The 17,933-nt window shown below is 55.7% G+C and overlaps 1 protein-coding gene across 2 annotated transcripts; it reads right to left on the bottom strand.

The window, feature by feature from the left end:
• Window positions 1–6,345: 6,345 nt before the first annotated feature.
• Klhl36 (kelch like family member 36) lies at window positions 6,346–17,933 on the bottom strand. 2 transcript variants are annotated; one of them, XM_071604960.1, is made up of 5 exons: window positions 17,652–17,933; window positions 15,378–15,454; window positions 10,243–11,316; window positions 8,414–8,571; window positions 6,346–7,053 (listed from the first exon to the last, which is right to left on the bottom strand). In XM_071604960.1, the coding sequence occupies exons 2-5, from the start codon at window positions 15,435–15,437 to the stop codon at window positions 6,513–6,515; spliced, it is 1,833 nt and encodes a 610-aa protein (XP_071461061.1). In that variant the 5' UTR covers window positions 15,438–15,454; window positions 17,652–17,933; the 3' UTR covers window positions 6,346–6,512. The 2 variants fall into 2 exon arrangements, with proteins under 2 accessions (XP_071461061.1, XP_071461062.1); XM_071604961.1 differs by having other exon boundaries at window positions 17,808–17,933.

Below are 17,933 nucleotides of genomic sequence, written 5' to 3'. Positions count from 1 at the left end.
GGGGCGACTGGCTTCACATTGCTGAAGGACTTTGTCACAGAAGTCCCTGGTCCAGCCACTGTGGCCACCACAGAGAGACTGCAGGGGCCTAAGGGTCACCTCCTCCATCGCCACACTCCTCTGAGCAGCAGGGGATGCTCTCCTGTGAAGACGTGGATCTGACCGCGTCGCGTCCGCTCCAGCCTTGTCACCTGTGATCCCTCCTCCACCTCCCCAGGGCTTGTGGCTGCCCTGTCCTATGCATGCCCTCAGGTAAAGCTGATGGAGCTCCGCTGAGCTAGGATTCACATGCCTCCGTGCTCCACCCATGGCACCGTCCTGCAGGCCTGGTGCATTTGCCCTGCCTGACCTGGGTGTTGGTCCGTACCTCTCTGCCCGCTGGACCACAAACCCCGGGCAGGTGTCCTGGGTGTCTAGAACAGCGCTTGCCCTCAGGCCCCACAGAGGGGGTGGGTGGAGTTGGTCTCAATTTGAACCTTGGGCAGTCCTTGAGACAATGGGCTGGCCTCAGCCCACCACAGGTGGTGCCCCTGTGTCCATGAAAAGCTCTAAAGAAATGGCTGGGGGCCCCCTGTCCCGTAACCACGGCTACTTGCTACTGCCTGTGGCTTAGGTGACAGCAATCTTGCTGATGATTGACTGAAAGACAGGGCTTCCCTGTTCACTTCCCGGTGTCCAGTGGAGGCTCTGGGGACACAAGACTGAGCCCCGGCAGTGACTTAGATGGTGGCTGTTTCAGGGCGTGAGAGCCTGTCTGGGTGGGCAGACCTGGGTTTCTATCTGGCTTGTGCCTTGTAGTAGGTGCCCCCAGAGTCCCCGCACAGGGCCCTGGCCCCTGATTCTAGCCACGAGATGGTCACACACTGCCTCTTAGGCGCTCCCAGGGCTGGGAGAGCCGGGGAAGTGGATGTGGGTCGAGCCCCAGAGCCGCCCTCCCCAGGGCAGAGGCCAGCAGGTACACAAGCAGGGCCCACAGCCAGCCCTTGCTGCCCAGGGCAGTGGCCCCGGGACGTGTCTCTGCTGGGGTTTGCAGGCAGATCTGCCAAGTCACTGGCTCTCCCTCCAGCCAAGAGGTGCCATCTGTGCTTCCTCCCTGTGCCTGAGGAGCCCTTGCAATGGCCCTGGGGAGTGGAATACAGGGACAGTCCTCGACTTCTCAGGCTAGGTTGGAAAAGCCAGGTGGCCTCCACTAATCACGCTTGGGACATCTGCTCTGGGAGCCTCAGGCTGCCATGGAGAAGTCTGGGTGAGGCCAGCACTTGTGGAGACTAGAGGTGGGGAGAGGAGAGGGGCAGAGCAGCAGGAGCAGGGGGAGGGCAGGGGAGAAGCAGCTTGGGTGTCCATGGTGCCCAGGTGACACCCAGACTGCTCAGCAGGGGACGGGTTGCGGGGCCCCAGGCACAGCTGGGAAGGGAGCCGTGACTCAGCAGGAGATGAAGCACCTTCTCCTCAGCTGCTCCTCCTCCTGTGTCCCCAGCTCCGCCAAATACCTGACTGGAGTCCACTCCAAGGTGACCACTGCCTGGTGGCCAGCAACCCCAGCCTGGGCAAGGTCATTACCCTGAGCTTTGGAGTCGCCTGAACTTTCATCTGGAGCCTGGGGCAGAGGGGGAAGGGAGGAGCGCGGGGCCTGGGCCTGGGCTGGCCGCTGGCTGGCCACAAGGCCTGTCTGGGCAGCTCCTGGTTCAGGCGGATTCTGACCAGGTTTGGCAGGTGACGGGGTGTGCAGGTGCCTCCTTCCCTCATCCCGGTTCTGAAGGGCCAGTGACCACGCAGGAAGGGGCTTCTCTGCGGGTGGAGAGCCAGCCTCCTCTCAGGCCCCAGAGGAAACGGCAGCCTCTAAAAATAACCCAGTGCTCATCACAGGCTGCGCGCGCTTCCTTGGTGTCTCGTCTTCTTTTCTAATCAAATTACCCCAACTGACACAATGAAGCAGATAGTGTCACTGCAGGTCACGGGGATGCAGTGCTGCAGTCAGAGACCTGAATGGAATTCCCGGGTGAACACAGCCATCAGAGGCTCAGTAAAGCAGGACGATGGAAGAGCCCAGCTCCCCAGGCTGACAGGAAGCCGGGCTCCTCTCCAAGTCACACTCCTCGCGGATCGCGCAGGGGTTCGTTTTCATATGTGCAGAGAAAACAGGAAAAAAGGCCACTGAATAACCACACAAGCCTGGGAATGTGATCACAAAATCAACCGCACCTAGCAGGCAGATCATTTTAATGTGTTTCAGGAATTGAAATCTCTGTATGGAATTATCAACAAAGAAAAAGGAAGCAACCGAAAAAATCAATTAAAAAGAGGTACGACAGGAAAACTTCGAATGTCATAAAATCACAATACAAAAGCAACACACGAGGAAACCCCACGATCACAGATTTCCGTGACATCAGCAGGCAGGACGCACCCAACGGACCACTTAATGGCGGAAGGGGACTGGCGTGTGACTCCTCACCTCCACCTGTCCGGGGACCCTGCCCCCCCCCCCCCCGCAGCTGCACCTGCAAGATGGCGTCCAGCCTCTTCCAGGACAGTTTCTTTTCTCCAAGAAAACTGACAGACTCCACTCACCCCTCTGTCCCTCCACCACCAAAATTAGTGCTTGTTTTCAATCCTTCTAGCTAAGGCAACCAGGGGACAATGTCCTGAGTCTTCCAACCCCTCAGAAGCCACCAAAGTCTAACAAAGTATAAAACCAAAAACCAAGAAATGATGTGAGGAGTCGAGGACATGTATAATGAGTGTCTTTAATCGTTTATTTACAGGGGGTACTAGGGATTGAACCCAGGGGTGTTTAACCACTGAGCCACATCCCCAGACCTTTTATCTTTTATTTTGAGACAGGGTCTCACTGAATGGCATAGGGCCTGGCTAAGTCGCTGAGGCTGGCTTTGAACTTGCGATCCTGCCTCCTCCTCCCAAGTCGCTGAGTGGCTGGGATTACAGGTGTCACCACTGTGCTCAGCTGTCATTAGAGGTGAATGGGATGGACCAGGACCCCAGCCACACGTCTGATGGTGAGAAAGTTGACGTGGGGACCAGCCGAGGGGTCCCTCTGACACCACTGAGGTAGGAGCTCCAGAAGAGACAGAACCTTGTGAGGGAGTCAGGTGTCTTTGGGAAGATGGGTGCCCTCTGGCTCAGCTGGGACTTAGGACAGTCCTACTCGCAGGCCACGTGGAGCCAGAAAGGTTTAAGAGGAAGTCCCACGAGGCAAGTCCTGGCTACTGTTGTACAGACAAATCAAGGGGCCGCAGGTGGGGACACGATGAACAACACTGGCAGGCATTCTACAAAATGGTTCAGCAAACTATGGAAAAGTATCAAAACAGTTCGAGAACTCGAAAGCCAGCTGGCTTGGAGAGCAAGGGCTGGGGGCCGCTGGTGTCGGCGGAAATGCCTTATGTCCAGAGGTTCTTCCTGGAGGCAGATGCCATCTGCTCCCCGCAGTTGCTCAGAACCCACAGAGACACCAGGAGGCCTGGACCACGGCTGCAGCTTCCCCTGCAGGTCCAGGCCCAAAGCTCTGAGAGTCCAAGAGCCCACGGGCTACTGCTTGGACTATGGTCAGCCCAGCCGACATCATGGGGACCCGGATAAAGAACGAGGGCGGTGGCTCTATGGGGGTCACCAGGACAGAGGGCACTTTCACTTCAAGTACTAATGCACACACTGACAGGCCCTGCTTGCTTAGGGGTCAGATGCTTGGAAACAGCTGATGTACCGAAAACAGAGCAGGTTGTCTCCCACCCCAAAGTGAACACCCCTAGAGCTTCTGGAGTCCCTGCTAAGACTCCTGAGGTTGCCTTACCATTAAGGGGAGGTAGAGGGCATTCAGAATATAAATACACACCTGAGGTTCTGCCCGACAGAGGCCGCTGGGACCTGCCTGCAGACTTACTAAGATGGCAGAAGGTGAACATCGCGGACTGAGGCCAAGTACAGTAACAGAGTTGAGCTTCTACTCTAGGCACCTTCTGCAAACTTCCTGCGTCAGCCTCCCGAGTAGCTGGGACTAGGGGCGAGAGGGCGCCTGCAATCTGCACTGTCAGCAACAGAGCGACCACTGTGAACAGCCAGCATCCTCCAGCTCTTCACTGTCCTCTGCGGTCGCGACACGTGTCTTAAGCAAACAGGGTTAGGACCAAATACAACTCACACACAGTTAAAACCCCGACTGTTTAAAATGAGGAAGATCAAGACCTATTGAATAAGAGCCTACTACGATTATTTGGAAAGATCAAGATAAAAAGAAAGTATAGATGTTCTCAAAGCTCCAAACAGCCTGATGCCTGCACAGTGACCACAGAATGGCAGCTGTGCATGTCACCCACCTCAAGATTGGTTTGAGACCACGCTATCCCCACTGCAGGTTAAAAGGCCACCTGCTTACACACAGTTCCAAGCTCTGTCCCCCAACTTAAAAACACAGGTGACAAAAACCTGGCCCTGTCCCAGCACCTGGTCGTGAGCCTTTTCTGTCGAGCACAAAAGCCCAGCACAGGGTAGCTGCCACCAACTCTGTAGTCAACCCAGGACGACATTTACCTGTCAGTCCTCCACCTGTGGAATGCTCTTGGCATCAGTAACGTCATCATCCACTCCATGAAAATGACAAACGACATCAACCACATCAAGAGGGACGGCACAGATGCAAAGTGCAGGACATGGTATGTAACCCATGGGGCACAAGAAAGCCAGGGCCAGCATGTCACCTTACCCTAGCATCAAAAACTTAAGAGCTAGCTTAGGCTGACCCTAGTGGCTCTCCCCTCCCCAAGGTCAAAGCCATCTGCTGCCAAACCACTCAGAACTTCCAGCACACTGTCCCCAGCCTGACTGGATCCTCTAGAACCGCCTCCTCTTTGTTCATGACCTGGGTGGAGCTGGGGAGGAAGGACCTCTGGGCAATGAAACCCTTCCTGGGAGGCAGAGGTGAGTCTCAGTCACAGGTTAGTGGTTAATGCGGGACTTCTCAGGGCCTTTAGCACACTGCAGTACCAAGCTCCAGAGTGCAGCCTGTTGGTGTGCGGGGTTCCTGGCAGGACCTCCCCACAGCTGCAGGACTTCCACGAGTACCTAGCTCGCTCTGCGGTCTGCGTGCTACCAGCAGCGAGGCAGCGACAGCACTGGTTTGGCTTCCCAGGTTCATGTCCCCCCTCTCCTAGACCACAACAGGAACAGGGCGATGGGAACTACAGGAAACCCTGGGGGTGGGGGGAGCAAGGAGTAGAAACAGAAGTGCACCGAGACGCTCCGCTCCCACATCGGTGTCAACAGTGAGCTTCTGCATCCCGGCCTCAGATCCTGGCCTTCCTGGCTCAGGGTCAAAACCATCGCACTCCTGGCCTCGAGTCGCGCTTTGTGTCACCTGCCGGCTGGGCCGCAGTCTGACAGCTCTCGGAGGGCACACCTCCAAGACTGTTCTAGAAACCACATCTAGGAGAAGCCAAGGGAACCAGCAGCCCACACAGACAGAGGTCCTCCCATCTCACCTGCCGGCTAAGGTTCGCGGGCACAGATGGAGATCTGCTAAAGGAGCTGCCCGGCAGGCAAAGCCACACAGTGGCAGGCACCCAGGGCCAGCACCGTGTCACCTGAGCTGAGGGGGGCACTCAAGCACCCTGGGAACCCACAAGTTTGTGTGTTCTGCTCCCAACGGCTCCTCAGAGCTACAGCCATTGCAAACAACCGCAGGTCCTACAAAGTTCACTCTTCTTCCTGAGAAACGTAGATTTTCTTACAGTAAAGTTAGGGACGTTGAGGGTGAAAAGCCACAAATTACAGGATGACGCGTCCAAAGAGCTCTGTGCTGTTTTCCCTTTCTTTCTTGGTTACCTGTGACTTTCTAGAATGCAGAGAGATCACTAGCCAGGAAAAGCTGCGACAGAAAGCCCAGAAGAAAAGGTCCGCAGCAGGAAGTCCCCACCCCCCGCCTGACTCTCGGGCACAGTGGTACCCTTGGCCGATCACTTGCCCTGGTGGGCCTGCGTTCTCAATGACGCACACATGCTTGACCTGGCCAGCGGCTGCCGGCCATGGCCGACGCTCACAATTCAAAGGCTGGTTACAATGGTCCTGGTAGTTCTGGAGTTGATGATTCTGAGGAAGGCCCTGGAATCTGTATTTTTAAAAGACGGGCCAGGTTTGCTTAGACTAGGTGGTCCCAAATACCCCCGTAAGGCCCGCGTCTCTCTACGAACATTTCTGTGAATTCTGTGTGCTGGTGCTCTCGGGGGAAGGTCAAGGGGACTCGTGGGGACCTCCCTGGGAAGAAGGCCTGCACAGATCCAAAGGATGGTCACTGCCTGGGCCCAGGTTTAATTACTCAGGCAAGATAATGTGTCAAGTGATATACCATGTTTAATTGGTTATGATACCATAGAAATACCAAGAATCATAAAAGTAAAAAAGCTGCCAAGAGCACGTAACATTTCCAGAGGGCTAAGGGGCGGCCACTGCCTACTGCTCCAGCCACGAGGCCAGGAGCGGGCGGCAGCGCTGGCCCTGCCCTACTGCCGCTTGCCCTTGCCCTTCTTCTTCCTGTCCTCCAGCTGCGGCTTCAGGGCGCAGACACAGGCCGACACGCCGGCGATGGCCTTGGGCAGGTCGGGGCCGCGGCTCCACTGGTTGGCGTCGCGGTCGTAGACCTGCACGGTCTTGGAGAAAGCCGTGTTCTCCCAGCTGTAGCCGCCCAGGATGTAGATGCGGCCCTCCCACACGGCCACCCCCGACTCGCTGTTGGCATGCAGCAGGGGCGCCACGCGGGTCCACTGGTTGCACTGCGGGCTGTAGGCCTCCACGCCCAGCACATCAAAGCGCTCCATGGACTCGACGTTGTCGTCGCTGCCCCCGATGGAGTAGATGCTGTCGCCCAGGCTGCACATGCTGTGCCAGCCACGCGCCGTGGTCATGGGCCGCCGCTCCTCCCACACATCCGTGCGGCGGTCGTAGCACAGCAGGTTCTTGCGGTAGGGGCCGATCTGGTAGTCGTGGCCCCCCGAGATGTACACAAAGTCCTTGTAGATGGTGCCCGCGTGGCCGTAGGTGAACCTGCAAGATGGAGCAGAGACGGTGCTCAGTGCTGCGCCAGCTTGCTCCACAGTGGCCTCGGCTACAGGCGCCCCGGGGCCTCTGCCCATCAGAAGTCGTAGGGTGGAAGGACGCACAGGGAACAGGCACCACCACACCCTCCTAGGTGCTGCTTTACTGAGAAAAGGACCCAACAGACCAGACCACAAAACAATGAAGCCCCAGTGCGGCCACCAAAACAAACAGCCAGAGGACAGGACGGTGAGACTCCAGACAGGGTGACGGCAGGAGCCTGACAGGCAGAGAGTGTCCGGCGGAGCTCACAGCACGGGTCTAGGGTGGCAGAGTGGCCAGCAGGGTCCTACGCTGAGATGGGCTGGGTCTCACAGAGGCCCCATCCTACCAACAAGGACACACGAGAGATGAGTCGGTGGGGCCAGCCGGGGACACACTGGCACTGCAGCGTCACGGACTGCTCAGCCCTGGGCTGCAGTGCTTAGGAATAATAGTCCTCGAAGTGTCCAGTGCACAGCCGGTGCTGGCTGGCCGGGACCGTGGGGACAACAGACTGAGCACATTCTAGGCTCCACTTCTCCACCTGGAAATGGGTTGGTGAAGTACCTCAGCTTGGGGATGGCCCAGGATAGGCTGGCCTGGCCTGTCCTGTCACCCAGAGAAGGTGACAAGTCACATGCAGCACCTGGCCCTGAGTTAGGAAGAGCAGTCCTGGCCACTGTGACAGCTGCAAGGGCCAGCCACTTACTATCTGTCAGCAGTGCCCGTCATTACTGCGCTGGCCTCAGGATCCTCCAGGTGAAAGAGGCCGTCTATGAGTTGAAGGGTTGGGACTAGCGCCTGGCATGACTCCCGGCGCCAGCTACACTTGCCCACACCCTTGCTAACCCTCGGGACGAGGTCCCCGAGGTGCCTGGGCTGCTCACCTGGACAGCTCCTGCCCACCAGGTGCGCCTGAAGGATCACCAGCAGAATCTCCGCCCCCCCACCCCATTGGGCAGAGTTCACCGCCGGCCCCCTCTGCTGCAGTGAGGAAGGGAAGACTGAGTGGGCGAAGGCCCCACCCCCAGAGCTCAGTGGGGTCTTCCAGTAAATCCCCCGTTGGTAACTCAAGACTCCTGGGGTCAGGAACCACATGGACCTGGAAGGGGTGACGCTTATCTAGGCAGCGCGGCGGACGCTCACTGACAATCTAGAACTAAAGCCCAGGCTCCCGCACCCTAGACCCCTTGTGGCTATCCACTGCTGCCCATAAGCCAGATTTCCCCCCAGAACTAGAGGCCAGAATACCCAAAAAGTGAGCAGACTAATAAACGTTGTTCTCCCAGAAGTCACGCTGGAAGAAGAGGCCTCAGGACCCAGTCACCTTGGCAAGCCGGCCACGTAGGACCAAGAGTCAGTCTTGGGGCTGTAGGTCTCCACCGAAGAGAGTGCTCCATTCTCATTCCGGCCACCAACAGCCAACAGCATGTCCCCAATGGAGGCAAGGTAGAAGTCCACACGCCGCTGGTTCATGGAGGCCACCTGTGGAAGCAACACACCTGTACCTTCCCTTCCCTCAACGCCGATCAGTGTCATTATCTAGCACTGTGCTCTCCAACTATGTCTATGGAGTGCTCGGCCCAGGAGGTGTGATGTGGCCAGTGAGCCTGGGGGGCAAGAAGAGGTCTTTTGGTGAGACTTTCAGAGCCCCTGGATCTCAAGACACTGGGAACCTCATGAAGAGGACCCTCGGTTTCCCAAACCTGTCTGGCCACGTGGTCGACCTCGTGGACCGGGACTCAGAGGAACAGAGCAGGTAGTCTAGTGAGCGGGTTTCTGACCTGAGAAATCGCCTGCCCCCAGCACCCTCCATCAGGGGTCTTTAAACACTAATGCTGCTTGCCGTCCACGTTAAAGGAAGAAAGTAGCATTTGACAGGACATTGAAAAGCAGAAGACCTGACCTTTTCTGTTTTGGTTTTTTAAGTGATTTCCACTGAATGTGGTCCTGCAGACGACACACCCCCGCTGCTGTTACAGTCTCTGAGCTGCCTCCAAAGCTGCAGCCTCCCTCCAGTGGTACGGCTTGGCCCTGGGTTTCAGATTTTTGTGTGTGTGGTGCTGGGAACTGAGCCCAGGGCCTTGAGCATGGGAGGCAAGCACTCTACCAACTGAGCTATATCCCCAGCCCACATTTTTTTTTCTGGATACTGGAGACTGAACCCAGGGCTTAGCACATGCTAAACAAATGTTCTACTGAACTATGTCTTTTAAAAAATGTTTACTTTTAGATAGAATCCAAGTTGCCTGGGCAGCCTCAAACTTGCCATCCCCCTGCCTCAGCCTCCCTCGTGGCTGGGACTATAGGCACGCTCTGCTACACCTGGCTTGGTTTTAAGACTTTTGAGAATAAAATCAAAAGGATATCTTGAATCCATTCTGAGTGTTAAAGCTCAGAAAGACACGGAGTTACGAAGTAATACAGAGGTGTGAGTATAAAGATGGACACAGATTTTAATGGGCAATGGTCAAGAGAAGGCACATCCCGGACCACCTGAGCCAGATGCATGCCACTCAATGCAGGCCACACCCTCTTGCCTGGAAGGCCACGTGCACTTCCAGAGGAGAAATGTGGGATTGGGAGAGCGGGAGGAACGGGCCTGGGATCCCAGCCACACTGTGGCCAGGTGGGAGTGCAATCTCAGGTGTGCACCTGGGTTCACACTCCTCCCTGATCTTGCCTTGATACCTGCCAATGGGCCAGGTATGGGCTTTGTGGACTCCTTAAAGCTGCTCCCAAATGTTTCCGAAAGAGGAGCCTGGTGGAGGCCGAGACCCAGGGAGCATGTTGGAAGCAGCAGCTGGTAGTGAGGTGCCTCATGTGGCCATTTACACTTAAACGTAAATTAAGTAAAATTGAAAATTTGGTTCTTTGCTTGCCCTGGTCACAACCCAGGCACTCAGCTGCTGCATGGTGCTAAGGCCTCGTGCAGCTTGACGTGGGATGTGGCACGGGGCAGAGTCCCCGGACTGCCCTCGTTCTCCCCAGGGGGCACGGGTGGGGAGGGTGGGAGCCGTGGCTCATCTCTTTATTGTCACACCTCGTTCAGGAGCAGGACTGTCGCCAAGGCCCAGAGAGAAAGGAAGTCAAGACTAGGTTAGGGCAAAGAAAAGAGGCCTCAAGAGAAAAGAAATAATCTGGCTTTAATCTCACCTTGATCCACTGTTTACAGCGGGGGTCATACCTATAAAGGAGGTTGGAGGCTGCATCCCCTCCGTTGTCCCGTGAGAAGCTGCCGCCCGCGATGAAGATGAAGCCCCCCAGCACGGCGACGCAGTGGTGGCTCCGCCGGGCCGGCAGGGGCGTTTCCTTGACCCACTGCTCGCTCTTGGCGTCCAGGTAGCAGGTGTCATCGCTGAGCTCCAGACACCGCTCAGAGACCTCACCGCCCACAAACAGTAGGCGCTCCTCGTCCGTGCGCAGCGCTGTGCGCTTGGTCTGCAGGACGGGCTGGGCGGCCAGGCTGTTGTGGTAGTGCACGGCCTCCTCGATGAAGCCCTCGCAGTCGGCCTCGCGGGGCAGCAGCGAGCACACGGCCGGCTTGACACGGTGTAGCAGGTCGTTCTTGGGGATGAGCGGGAAGTGGATGTTCTCCAGCACCCGGTAGGCGTGCGCCTCGCGCTCGGGCTGCTGCGTCAGCCACTGCAGGGCCGCCTGCAGCAGGTCGTGCTCGCACTCCCGCTGCACCTGGCTGCTGCTCAGGTACACACACAGCTTCTGCATGGAGACGTTCTGCAGGAAGTCGGGCGTGAAGGACAGTGTGCCGAAGTGGCTCAGGATGAAGCCGTCGATGAAGGCGTCCAGCCGCTTGAGGCTGTAGATGGAGGCCAGCTCCTGCAGGTACAGGTAGTTGTCCTCGCTCACCTCCTGCTCCAGGTACTCGCAGCAGAAGTCCACCACTGTCCAGATCTGCAGCAGGTGCGCCGTCTCCAGGATGTAGTCGATGTTGCCGCCGTCCAGCGCCAGCTCCCCGCTGTACAGGAAGTCCACCACGGCCTTGAGCCCGATGTAGGAGGCGCCGATCAGCTCCACCTCCTTCTGGAAGGCCTCCCGCATGCCCAGCGTGAACATGGAGTTGAAGTAGTCGCTGCACACGGCCAGCAGGTTGCGGTGGGCTGGCACGCGCTGCTCATCCGCCACCAGGACCACGTCACAGAAGAGGCCGCGGAGCCGCTGCTCGTTTAGCCGCTGCAGCACTGTGGAGGAGTGGTCGGCCCAGCGGTACACCTGTGAAGGAGGGCCGGTCAGGGGGTGGCACAACCCACCCAGCAGTTGCGACCTGCCCCAGAGGGAGAGGAATGAGAGACCACAGAGGGCCTCTGTGTGTCTGTCTAAACTTTCTCCTTTTTTTATAATTTCTAAAAACTTTCTTGCTTTCTCTCCCCCTCCCCGATTTTCTTCCTTTTTTTCTTTGTACTGAAAATTGAGCCCAGGGGCCCTCAACCACTGAGCCACCTCCCCAGCCCTATTTTGTATTTTATTTAGAGACAGGGTCTCACTGAGGTGCTCAGTGCCAAGTAGTTGCTGAGGCCGGCTTTGAACTCGCCATCCTCCTGGCTCAGTCTCCCGAGTCACTGGGATTACAGGCGTGCGCCACCGTGCCTGGCTTTCTTCCTTCTTTTAAACAGAGTGCTAGAAGCTCCTTTCTGTCCCCTTCCTTCTCTCTCTCCCCTCCCTGCTTCCAGGTCATGACAAAGGACGGAAGGTGCTACCATATTAGAGGGCAGCTGTGCACAAAGCCCTGAAGTCAGCTGGGAACTGGTTTGAGCCTAGCTCTGCTGCTCACTGGGTTCTTGGGTTAAGCCCGGGAACTTGAGGCTCCACCTTCTGGTCTGGCAATGAGGACCAGGGTGTTATCACCCAGGTTTGGGGAGGTAGGGAGATAGAAGAGGGCAAAGTGCTGACCCAGCAATGCCTGAGCAGTGCCCACCATGAGCTGTCAACTCCTACTGAGGTTTCGGTAATCTGCTGACAGACAGCTTCCCACATCACACAAGGTGTCTGGCACACGGTCATGCCAGAGCGTGGCTCCCACTTTCACACTTCCACCCAGGGAGGTGGCTGGCTTCCTGCCTACTACTAGGTGCTCTGGGATCCTCCTGGGAAGTGTGGCTTCACACCCACTCCTGGATTAAAGGACCACTAGCATGCTAGTGCGGAGCTGTCTTTCCCTGGGGCTCAGGATGTGCTCCTTTGTGTTATGCACCAGAAACATGCTCTCCTCTGAGCATCACAAACGTCCCTGACAACCCCCCTTTTCCAGGAGAGGGAGGTGGATACCAGAAAACCTGCCCAGATCCCATAGGGACTGAGCAGTGGCGCTGAGACTTGAACCTGGGCCTGACTTCATCAGCTTTAATTACCACACTATCCTGGAATTGATACATTTAACGTGAATGATTCCAATTAATCGGTTTGATCAATTCAAGCTGGCAGACAGTGAGAATGCCAAGCGACTGCCACAGGCTCTTGAGGACACGACCATGCATCAAATCTAGACCGATTTCTGAGACCTTGCAGGACTGATCCACCTTATTTTAGGGATACTGTACACACACTGCTTTATTTACTCAGTACACACACACACACACACACACAAAAGGCAAGAAAAATTCAATGTAGGGAAAAACAGGCCATTCAAAAAAAATATCATACAGTAGCTGATCTACTCAAGGGGGACTAAGGAAAGAACTGGCCAGTAGTGATCCTGAGAAGGGGAGCACGGAGCTGTACAGAGAAGGGCACTAGACTGCGGGTCTGCAAGGTGCTGGTGCTGCGTGCTTGGCACATGCGAGGCCCATCTCAACATGTCCAGCAATGGTGCGTTTCCTTTTCTTCCCTTTAAAGTCTGCTCTTACTGCTGCTGATGCTGATGTAATTAGAAGCCATGGTTTCCTGTGGTCGTTCTGCGTCTGGCCAAGTGCAGCATCAATCACCCTGTTGACGTCCCAGAGCAGAGTGTCCTCACAACCTGCTGAGGGTGCGCAGAGACACTACCTGAGGCTCCCTCCCTGCAGCCCAGAGGGCCAGGCTCTCTGCTCCTCCACGAGGGCTCAGGGGTGGCTGTTTATCTGGCTGCTTACAGAGAGAGGCAAGCTGGCCTAGTTTTGGCTTCTAATTAAGCAGGAATGTCTGGGCTCCTACAGACACTGGCCTGGGGCCTTTATAGATGGCAGGAAGGGAATTAGGAAGCACTACAATAGCAGGTGACTGAGTGAGGCAAAGCCTTGGCATCCAAGAGAAGCAAGTAAGGGGCGCAGGGGGCGCCCAGCCCACAGCTCTCAAGTGGTGAGGGGGTGGGACCTAGCACTCAGATGGGCACACACAAGCCAGCTGTGGTGCAACAGGGATACAGCCTGGGGGGCAGGCACAGCTGCAAGGGGACCATCTGCCGCAGCGGGGTGGTGCAGGGGAGAGGTGCACGGGTTAGCCTGTGCCTGGCATTTCAGCTGCACAGATGACTTTACACACACACACACACGTCCCTAGTTTCAAAGAGCAGAATTCTGGCATTTCGGTAATTTAGAAGTTCCAACTCTCCTTGCTGTACTGGTCTTCACCCCTCTTGGTGCATCACTGCACGCGAGGCCAGATGATGGAAGAGACCAGGTGGTTGGGCCAATGATCTAGAGGACGCAGCAGGTGTGGGGGTGAAGGTCTGCTTCACTGTGCACTGTCCCCTCACAGGGTGGCTAAGTGAATAGTGGAGTCGCACACAGGCAGAGTCCATGCCAAGCATGAATGACCTGCACCAGCTATTGGCTGCCAGGCTCGCAGGCTTGAGGCTGAGTGGATGCCCCAGACACACGAGAGTGGCCCACTGGGACTCCAGTCAAGTTCAGAGCAGGAGAAACCACAAGCAGAGAACTTGGGAAGCAGCTGAGCTGAGCACCGTGGCAGGAAGGGTTTGGACACATGCTATCTGCCCATCTCAGGGCTGGCTACGTGAATTAAATTAATGTTCATAAATGCAAGGTATGATTTGGCCACTTTCATTTTTTATAAGAAAATTTAGAAACACAATCAACTAAAGAAAAGCGGATCCTGTCCTGTTCCTAAAAGCTTCCATTCAGAGACTCTGAATCTGACTTTAAAAGACACACATTTCCAGTGCTATCAAACTTAGAAAGCAACACTGTGTCTGCAGCCAAGGTCAGGAACAAAGCCCCTTTGAGCACAGCGGGCCCTCTGTGCTCATGGACAGAAAGCAGACATACAGGAGCTTTCTCGGCAAACTCAGGTGGCAAAGGAGACCGTCTCTCAGGGGAACAACCCCTTCTGCACAGTGCCTTCCCTTCAGGTGCCTCTACAGAGCCGCCCCAACCTCGAGCTGCTTGCCACCCCTTTGGGCAATGCAGAATCTCTCCATTTTTTCCCACTAAGAAGCCTTTTAAGAAGTTTGGTCCTAAAGCCCTCCCCAGGAGCTCCACCACCACCCGCACCCTGTCTACTGCCCAAGTGAGGTCTCATGGTTTGCTCTGTATACAAAAAGTAAGTTTTCTGCACCCCAAGAACCAGTTTTCACCCTCACAATGCATAAGCTAAAGCAACCACAAAATTTAATCTCCAAAAGGGAAATTTCAAAAGAGGGCATTATTAGTATTTGTAGCTGGAGACAAGTGCAAATGGGGACTGTGCTGCAAATGAGCACCCTCCATCTTTACCTACAGCAGCTGTGGGGCAGGGACTGCTCTATTCATGGACTGGACCATGGGCACAGCCCCCAGGTCCTGCCCTCAGACCTTAACTGAGCAGGTCCCAGGTGGGGCCAGGCAGGGCACTTTTACAGACTCTCCCCACTCTCCCTCAGGCTGATTCTGATGGAGCCAGCCTGAGGGGGCTGTGAGCCTAGCCCTGCGGAACACACCCTAGCTCACTCTTGAGGTCCCTGAGAGTCCAGGGCAGGAAAGAGGCCCTGGAACCTCCACATAAGGATCCCGGTGAGGCCCCACCCTAGAGCCAGCAGCCAGGTTCTTCATGCGCCTGTCTCTGGTGGTGCTGAGCCCCACACTGGGACAGAGACCCCACAGTTCCCATCCTATTCCATCTGCATCCTAGCATTAGTACATGAATAAGCAAGCCGGGTGTGACACAGGAGGGACTCCCCAGGACACCACCCTGGCGAAGGATGACAACGCCATAGTGTGCACACCGTGCCCTCGCACCCTCAGCAGTCTGGCGCTCTGGTGCTCTCTGCCCCTTGCCTTATCTACCTTTGCTTATGGCTGAAACCAACAACAAGTGAGAGTCAGCACACCACACGTCTGAGGCAATCTGCAGGCACAGACCTTTGAAGATTCGCTGATCTTGTAGGGCCGAGAAACTCGCGTCTGCCGGCTTCCCTCCATTGTGAGAGATCGCAGCCCTACAACAAGAACAGGATTTCTGAGTATGCACATGAACTCTAGGAGAAGTCTGGTCCTGAAGCCCTCCCCGGGAGCTCCTCCAGGTCATTCATTAATCGCAGGATCTGCTGTAGATACCAAGGACAACAAGTGCAGAACTGTCCCAAGGAGGAACGTGGGAGAGAACAGAGCAATACACAGGACTCTCTGACCTGTGAGTTCAAAGAATCAGGTTGTCAGCATTGTTTAGAACAGGTTTTTTTTTTTTTTTTTAGAATTTTTTTTCACAATGCCTTTATTCTATTTATTTATTTTTATGTGTTGTTGGGGATTGAACCCAGGACCTCACATGTGCTAGGCAAGCACTTTACCACTGAGTTACAGCCCCAGCCCAGCCTTTAGAATATTTAACCAGGGTTCCTTTGGCATCTAAAATCTGACATGTCAATTAGCCCACTTCCTGCTAATACCTACTTCTTTATTTTTTTCTTTTTGTTTTGCAGTGCTGGGGATTGAACTCAGGGCCTCATGCATACTTACACAAGCACTCAACCACTGAGTTGTGTACATTCCCAGCCCCCACCTTCTCGTCTTCAGTCTCAACTAGGGGCTTTTAGATCAGGATTATAATGATAATAGTTATCATTTCAGAGCCTAGACTATGGCCCTGGAAACAAGCCACGGGACTTCCATGTGCTACCTTATATTGAACTCCCACAATACTTGATCAGGTGAATGTCACATTTTGCAGATAAGAATACTGAGATGTGGTCACACAGCTAACAGCTGACAATCCACCTTCAAATCTAGGCTCTTCTTGGGAGCATACTGAACAAGGCCCAAACCTCTCAAGGATCACAATTTTTTTTTTTTTTGGTGGCGCTGGGGATCAAACCGAGGGCCTTGTGCATGTGAGGCAAGCACTCTACCAACTGAGCTGTATCCCTAGCAAGGATCACACTTTTGAACATTATGACAAAGTGCAGGATGTGGCACAGTGATGATGAGCATGTATAAAGTACATTCTAGACACACACTGTTCTCTGGGCTTTTGTGTCTCTTTGCTTGCTTGGTCCCCATACAGCCCCGTGAGGCCGGCACTGTTATTCTGCTTGGACATGGGGGAAAGAAAGTCCAAGGCAGGAAACCTTGGCTGGGGCCTTTGCCCTATCTTGAACATAAACTCGAGCAAGTGTGTGAACTTCCCTGAACCTGATGGTCAAACTCAGCATGGGCAAGTACACCACAGTGTTAAGGTTTTTACCAGTGCTGAAATGCCACACAACTCACTGACAGCCCAGAGCCAGGTTTCAGGAGGACCTTGAGGGATTGGGAGGGCACAAGGAGGAAGAACTAAGTCAATATGTGGGAACAGGTCACATAGTGGGGCTGAGGGTTTAAGGAGGAATTTTTTTCCTGGTGAGTCTGTAAAAAGAATCAATTTTGTTACCTATTTAACAGTCTTTGCTAATAAAGAACAATGTGACAAGAAGTCAGCATTATTCTAAGATAAATGGGGACACAGGAGGGGGCTGCCTGTTCCCATGGGAGAAATAAATTCAGGCACATTCCATCCTGTCCAACTCCTGGGGGGCAGGTAAGGAAGGGGCAACTATATCTCTGCACAGCTAGCGAATTTGTGATCATGACAGGCTGTACCCACCCCCGGTCTTCCTGATATTCCAAGGCTGGGAGGCCCAGAGAAGAAAGAGGAAGACCAGCATTCATACAGTGCCTCCTGTATACCCCTGACTTCGTGCCACCTGGGCCCTGTGCGACATCGTATCCACAGTAAGACACCGGTGCCCAGGTGGCTGAGGGGCTCACCCAAGGTCACAGAGCAGAAAACACAGGATCCTCTCTACACCAACAATCCCCTGGCCCCGACCGCAGGCGGCCAAGCAAGGCTCAGTTTTGCCCTCAAAAGCTAGCAGCTTTCTTTTCTAGGCCACGATATCTAGAGAGAGTTCCCGGCGCCGGAAGCTCCCTTTTGTCTCCGTGCATTTCTACCAGCGAGGACGTCGGCCGTCTCCGGGGCTTTTTGGAAGCAGGCGAAGGGTCAAGGCCGTCCGCTCACACAGTGGAGACCTCGTTCCGTGTGAAAGGTCTTTTCAGTCAACAGGGGATCGGAGCCCACGTCCGGCACGGCCGGGTCCCGGGGGAGGCGCAGCGCCGGAGACAGCGCGGCGGAATGGCACGGCGCCGGGCAGCACTCACCGTCCGGGTGTCGCCGGCGGGGCCTCGGGGTCGCTTCTGTCGCTCGTTCGGACCGGGCACCCGCTGGCGGCACCCGCCGCACAACCGCCGCCCGGGCAGGTTCCGACCGGCTGCGAGGAGGTGGAGCCGCGACGCGCGGGGGCCGCTGGCACTCACCTGCGGCCGCGCGGTCGGCGCCCAGGCCGTACCTGTCGCACCTGCGGGGCGGTGGCACCTGCCCGCGCCGCGCCCCGCCCGCAGCGCCCCGCACAGAGCGGCGCCGGGACCCCGCCCTCCGGCCCC

The sequence above is a fragment of the Marmota flaviventris genome, chromosome 18 (genome assembly GCF_047511675.1).
Source record: "Marmota flaviventris isolate mMarFla1 chromosome 18, mMarFla1.hap1, whole genome shotgun sequence".
NCBI classification, from domain to species: domain Eukaryota; kingdom Metazoa; phylum Chordata; class Mammalia; order Rodentia; family Sciuridae; genus Marmota; species Marmota flaviventris.
The sequence above is the reverse complement of the archived record's forward strand: the minus strand, read 5'-3'. Positions and strand labels throughout refer to the sequence as shown.